At 25.7% G+C, this 7660-nt stretch overlaps 1 protein-coding gene across 4 annotated transcripts in view; it reads right to left on the bottom strand.

The window, feature by feature from the left end:
- Positions 1-958: 958 nt before the first annotated feature.
- Positions 959-7660, bottom strand: part of LOC107165282 (prolyl endopeptidase FAP-like) — a 277903-nt gene continuing 271201 nt past the window's right edge. For all 4 annotated transcript variants that reach the window (XM_089219077.1, XM_089219079.1, XM_089219078.1 and 1 more), the window contains 6 exons: positions 6933-7060; positions 6739-6836; positions 6377-6571; positions 6135-6292; positions 5570-5781; positions 959-4964 (listed from right to left, as the gene is read on the bottom strand). In XM_089219077.1, coding sequence (XP_089075203.1) covers positions 4821-4964; positions 5570-5781; positions 6135-6292; positions 6377-6571; positions 6739-6836; positions 6933-7060 — 935 coding nt within the window. In that variant the 3' untranslated portion in view covers positions 959-4820. The remainder of the gene's footprint in view (positions 4965-5569; positions 5782-6134; positions 6293-6376; positions 6572-6738; positions 6837-6932; positions 7061-7660) is intronic.

Raw genomic sequence — 7660 nt, 5'->3', positions numbered from 1 at the left:
ACAACTTTATGAACGAAGAAAAAAACATTGAAAGTACATAAAACTAATAATACAAAAATATGAAATGTGACCGTTGGAATACATACAACATTACCACTATCAATTAGATAACGGCACACCATTATCACAAGCTGCCGGTTGGACAACCCACGCACTCCTCGACTGGTCGTCCACGCTAAACGCACAGGCACGAAAAAATCCTTTTTTTGAATAATTGTTTGCGGAGCGAACAACAAGATCGTGTTTTTGATTTCTAGTCTGCTATTTCTTTGGTATAAATTATATCGAAACTACATGCTTAAAAAGTTTTTTGTCCAATATTTAATAATTATTTAATGTTCAAAACAAAAATAAGAAAGTTTCTATACATTTTATTGAGAGTTAAATTCCAATGAATCACGTTTATACATTGTTAGCATCTTCGTTGAAGCGTTATTTGACGAGAATAAAGTTTGTTGATTTCTGTTTTTCCGAGTCTTTATATTCATTAGCTAATGCTTTAGGGAATGCTTAACTATGTGTATTGTTAAAAACTTGCATTTTTGTTGTTCAAGTTTTAATTGGTTACAAATAAACAAAAATCTTTATTATTATACTAACTGAATAACAACAAATGCGCGATAAAAGTTAAATTTAGTTGTTTCCAACACTACTCGAAATTAATTCAGCTTTTTAAATAGATTATTCTAAGAATATTATTTACTTGACAGTTGATAGTTTTCATTTAAAGCATATCACATACAAATTTCTGTTTTTTTCCCTTGAACCGATAAAACATTACAACAACTGTTATTTATAAACTAAATTATTTTTTACTCTTTCATGGTGAATATTTTCGGTAGTATAAAAATTTGGAGTTATAGTAGGAAATATGCCTATTTAATGAAAATGCGATTATTCAATTGTAACTTAAACCAAATGAATACTATTTATTAATATTTGTTTTTCAATATATTATTATAATAATACAATATATCAGAACGGCGCAAACATATTATAATAGGTTTATACTGTTTATAATTGCAAAACTCTTAAGTATTAACATCAATAAGTCGCAATCATAACACTGTATACTTAGCAATACGTTTAAATTATTTTAAACGAATTATTTAATAAAAACACACAATATGTAAATATTTTTTTTTTAAGTTCATATATAGAATTTTTCATTAACAGATTATAACCATATATTATAAAAATTTATATGATCAAGGCATTAATTAATATACATTATCCAAAGCATGATTATGATACGGTTAAGTTACAAATATTACATTTTCTATTTCATATTTTTATGAGAATATAAAGCTAAAAGGAAAAAAACAACTACAAAACATCTAACCATCTAAGCCTGTAGACTCTCAGAGATCTCTTTAAGACATTGTTCAACTAAAAAAAATATATACATTTATTTATTTATATTTATAATTTGTATACATAACAATACAATAACAAAATGCCGTAACAAAATCATTTTAAAATAACTAGGCACATACTACACAAAAAAGCGTTCAACAATTTTATATCGCCGCTGAACAAAGTGTTGGAAAGTAAAATATAGGAAACTCATATTATCTTTACATCGGAATCGAAATATTTCTTATTTGATATGTTTCAACATTTTCAAACAAAAACTGAAGCCAACCTACATTATATTATTATATTAATATTACGAGGAACTTTAACCTAAGAATAACATAATAATATGAATTATATTATCATAATAAGAGTAAACACGTTATTATATCATTGTAGTTATATATTTGGGTTCCTGCTTACTATATTTAATCCACAGTAATAATATTGTTATAATACTGTTATTATCATTTTCATATGGCTTGTAAAGAGCTATCCGTACGATCTAATCTAAATAATCGTCGAGACATAAACCGTTGTTTATGCTGTACGCGCTGGACGGACTTTGGCACCTCGGGCTCATTGCATGCAATTTTAAAACGATGCTAACAACTACACGAAAATGAAACGTATATATTTATATATATATTAAAACACAGCCAAATTATTCGTATTAAACAAAACCAAGAGATCAAACATTAATGGAAACGTCATCTGTTGGGTGATTTGAATCGATAAGGTAAAACTAATATTATCATAGTAACTGTAGGTTTAATTAAAATTGAATATAATTTACCATCGGATTTATATACGATTAAAATGTCCTTAAAATTACTAATTTATTCTAAGTTAGATTAAAATTACATACATAATACCATAGACTTAGTCTTAAAATTGTACTTAGGTACACTAAGGGTTGAAGATAAATTAACTGAGAGACGAAGAAAAGTAAAGTAATACTATTGTCTTTTAAAAATATACAATATCTGTGAACAAAACAAGAATGTATCAAGTTTTTGAAATGCTATACGCCGTCTGTAAAATGAAACGCTTATACATTTTTTTAAGATTGCAATATATATGACACTATTTTCAGATATAAATTTAAATAATAGTTAATTAAAGCTCAGCAGGTAATTGGGATTATATTTTATTATTTTTATTAAGATAAACTGTGCTATTAGAAAAATTAATACGAAAAAGAAGGCTTAATGGAAATATTAATCAGTCTGCAGTCACCTTTTTGGTAAAACTCTTAACGTAAAATTGTGATAAAATAATATTCATTAGAAAATTAACATAAAACAATATTCATCACAAGCAACAATATATCTAAAACATTTGATATATATAAAAATAAAATTTTACACAAAAAAGATCCAAAAATTGGGATACATAATAATTCTTAATCGATTTTTTCTCATTTTTTTTTTTCTTAAAATATAATACTTCATATAGACTATATTTTTTGTTAAACAATATTTTAACGTAGAATGTTGAGTTAAATTATAATTAATTAATATAATATGAATTCATTTAGAAAATACTTCATTTTCAGTATTGATTAAAATTGTGTATTTAGTTTGGATTTTTTCTGAAGTAAAATTAACACACCCACAATACATACAGTATACTTAGTACTAAATTAATACATTTGTACAGTATTCTAAATATTTTAAAAATTATCTGTAATTTCATTAAACACAATTTGCACCATTTTAATAAACAAAATTCATAAAATTGTATAAGTACCTGGTAAACTTTAGTTACTAAAGGAATGTATGAATAATATAATATAAAAACAATGATTTTTTTTTGTGTATATCAAATAACAATAACTCAAATCGTATCGAGAACTAAGATAGATACATTATTATAAACAGATATCAATGCCTATTCCAATCATTTAAACTCACTGAAATGTATAATTAACTATTGAATATCTACTTCCAGATACTTTTAAATAATAACTTAAATGTTAAATAGTCGTACATATTCTTACACAGGAATTAAAATGTCTTTACATCTTAGCATTGGATGTAAAATTACATTTTAATCTTTAAATGTTGTGTGTGAAAAATAGTTTATTTTCAAAATGATTTCATGTTTGCAAAAACATAATACGGTTCAATTGATTATTTATTGATTATTTTTTGATTATATTGTATATTTTTTTGGATGAATTGATTCTTAAAAATTATTCTTCACCAACAAACTGTTAGAATTTCTCAAAATGTTAAATGTTAATTAGTTGATTATTTATATGATTTTTAGCCATCTATAATTCCATACACCTTGTATAAATTAATAACATAACATAGTGTTAATGTTTATGAAATAACAAAAGTTGTGTTTATTATTGTTTTACTGTTATGACGTATTAGAACAATTATTTTTTTGCTTAGTCATTTATCACAGTGTTACTTGAGCCAAATAATGTATTCGATATCCTACATAACAATCAATATAAAATCGACTATATCTCAATACAACAAATTAACTATTAATTATGATATTTCATATTTGCTTGAAATTATTTGAAATTTTATGTTTGATTCACACTAACGATATAAGTATAAATATAGTCGTTACAAAAACGTTATACCACATTTAGTTCTGATTGGAAAAGCAAAAGTGTGCATTTGAATGAAACCTGTAGAATGAAACGCATGCGAAATGTAACCATTTTCAATTCACAATATTTGAGGGTAAAAATTATTTTAAGATGATACACTGTGAGCAGTAAAATATAGTTGATTAATACATCACATTGATTTATTAACCTCTCCGTGTTTATATGGTACAAATTTAATAAAAGTAGTATACCAGAGTGATTATTGTTTAAAACTCAACATGTTCAAAAATTACACAGATTAACGTCATTCTGTGACCACAATATTGGCATACCTATTTTTTGGAATACAATTATGGTTGGTTGGATTTCGTTATGAAATAGATAACCCTGTGAATACGTTAATAAGATCGGAAAACATTAAATTTCTGAAGCCATTAATGGAATTATGATGGTCGATTCAGTGGGGTGTATATGAATTTTTCTTTTGTCAGGTGGTATTTATTATAAGATATAATTAAAAAAGCTTCTATGATAAAACGCTAAACCATAAGTTAATGATTGCCACGATTATAAATACACAGCTGATAACATATCATCAAATCAAATTAACATGTATGTAGGTACCAGTAAGATGTTAATAATACTGTCAAAAATTACAGATTATAAAACTGTTTCATGTATGGTTCGATTATTTTTACAAGAAACATATTTTATCGACATATTGGTAGAAATCGATTATCCTTAAAAAAAAAAATTATCTACAATACACAAGTTAATCATGTAGGTTCAAGAAATAGTTTAGGAATATAATTAGATCATTGGAAGTATATTATACTCCAGTCCCCAGCCATAAATACAGCGCTGAGGCAATATGGTTTTGGATTCTGTATTATTGTGTAAAAGCAAAAAAGTTTAGGCTCTCATCCCAGTCATCAAAATCCAATGGACCGAAACACTCGTCCCAAAAATGTTCCATAGCATGAAATAAATGTTTAGTTGAGCCGTCGAAAGTGTGGCCTTCGTCTGGATAGGTCTGAAAAAATAAATAAAATATTCATGAAAATGTTCTTGCACAACATGAGTTACAATGTTATAAATAAATAATATACAATTTAATATTACTTATATAATAATCGTATTCGGAGTATATAAAGTATAATAATATTATGTTATTTACATTTCTTATAAAAACAAAATTTTTTTATGAACTAAATAGAACTAGTCATTATTTTTTATATAAATTTATTTTAGTATTAGTGGGTTCTTCAAATATAATACACCAATTTGAAAAAAAAAAAGTAATAAAAATAGTGAACATAGTTTATTGTTAGTTTCTTTTAGAAAACCAACTTAATAAATGCATGTTATTCAAACTTAACAGAATATTTTTTCTAAATGATATTATTAGTATTTTAACTTTTGTAACTTGATTTTAAGTTTGTTTTCAAAACTAATTTATAACTTCTTTAACAGGAATTATATATATTGATTTAATAATCAAAATATTGACATTATTTAGAGATAAATATTTCTAAACTAGTGCATTTTTTTTTTTTAACTTTTCTCGTATTTAAATATTAAACTTATACTTAATAAAATGTATGATAAAAAGTAATGAAGTAATGAAAGGCCACGCACTTGGTGTCTGAATAATATTCCCTTTTCTGTTAATGCTCTAATCAGCATCATGCTATGCTGATAATGGACCGTTTCGTCTGCACTTCCATGGATTAACATTAACAGTTTTTTATCCAATTTAATTGCCTTTTTACTTAAATCTGAGTCTTCGTATCCACGGTAATTATCTGTCACATTTGGTGTGCCCATCAACTTTTCAGTCCAAGCCGAATCTGAAATAACAATACATCATTTAAGTTTCAAAATGAATAGTTAATTGCTTAAGTTTTTTTTTCTTTTTATTGCAAATATAATCAAACAATGTTTAATATTATATCAATAAGAATAATTAAAGAACAATTTTTGATGTAAATTAGCTTGATTGTTGACAAAGGAGTTAATTTTTTTCTTTAAAGGTGAAAAGAAAAAAATATATGTAGTTGGTTTTATAATATTTTAAATTTTCAAATATTATTTAACCATTTATCTCTGAATGCATATGATTTTACACACCTAACGAATACTTACCTACAAGTTATATTCTACTTATTATTTAATGTTTAAAGTTAAATGTTATAATAATTACCAAAATGCGCCCAATTTGTAATCGGTGACATGGCAATTCCGCATCTAAATACTTCCGGTTGTTTGGCCATTATCATTCCGGTGGCATATCCACCATATCCTTTGCCCCAAATTCCAATACGATCTTTGTCTATGAACTTCATAGTGTCTTTGAGATACCTGGATATCAATTGATATTATAGCATGCGTGCACCATGTTCAAAAAATAATGAATATAAGTGTAAATAAAATTTCTGTAATTACAACAAAACCGAAAGCTGGTCCTGGATATCCGTGATTCCCATTTTGTAGTAAATTGAGGTCCTGGACCTGTCACCTTGACCCAGTGTTCCACGACCGTCGATTATAGCGATGATAATGTTTTTGTTGCTGCATAAGTACGTAGCCCAATCTACAGACCATTCTTCAGTTACTGATTGAGTGCCAGGCTTGCCTTTTCTAAAACCATCAAAATATATTATGGTTTACCCTGAATCTACACTAACATTAAACATTCAAATATTATTCAAATTTAATGCACAAATTACCAAACCATCATTCGATTAGTAAGTTAAATTGTTAAATCTTTACAACGAAAAGACTAAAAATTATAGCAATATTCTTACATGTATAAAATAAACGGAAATGCGGTTTCATCGTATTGTTTGAATGCAGGGGGCAGCATCAATTTGGTTTGAGCTATAAATCCGCTCTCCACCTCCACCTGTTGAAATCATTTTTAATTTTGTATTGATATATCAATAATTACTTAAAATGTATTGGCTTGTCCTGCTGTTATTAGCTGTCAATAATAATCTACCTGCATTATCTGTATGTTAGGTTTAGCCATGGTAGAATATTTAGCTGCAAGTGTAGTATGATTGTTCAATATCATTATTTTTTGATTTATCTGCAGATTCATCAATATAACTTTTGGTACCGATGGGCCTATAAATAATAAATACAATATAAAATAATATTAAGAATATTATTTGAAAATACTATTTGTTTATGATTTTTTTCAAATCATGAATCAAGAAAATGTGTTTCTTCAATTTTAAAAATGATTAAATTTTTGTATACACATATAATTGTTTAGTTATCAATACTCTATAATTAAAGTTTCAAAACGTAGGTATAGTTATATTATTAATGAATTTATCTATAACTAAAAACTCCTGAGTCAATCAATATTATAATACCATACAAAATGATGTTTAATTGAGATTTGAATTGGACCTTTTTAATGGTGTTATAATTATGCTATTGTAAAACCTAATAAGTGATACCGATAAATTATAATTTTATAATTTTTGCGTTGACCATAAAATATTTACGACATATCAGAATATAGTATAAATTATAATTGTAGGTATACATTTAAAAAAAAATAGTAATAATAATTCTATACACAATCGTATGATCATATTATTTTAATGTTAACATAACAAAACACCCTTTTTTGTTTAACCAAATACATTCAAATTAGAACTAAACATGTCTATATCTAAGAAAAATAGTCTATTAACGAATAATAACCGAAGATTA

Source organism: Diuraphis noxia, unplaced genomic scaffold (assembly GCF_037042655.1).
Source record: "Diuraphis noxia isolate RWA-SAM2 unplaced genomic scaffold, SU_Dnox_SAM2 contig0002, whole genome shotgun sequence".
Classification (NCBI taxonomy): Eukaryota; Metazoa; Arthropoda; class Insecta; order Hemiptera; family Aphididae; genus Diuraphis; species Diuraphis noxia.
The sequence above is the reverse complement of the archived record's forward strand: the minus strand, read 5'-3'. Positions and strand labels throughout refer to the sequence as shown.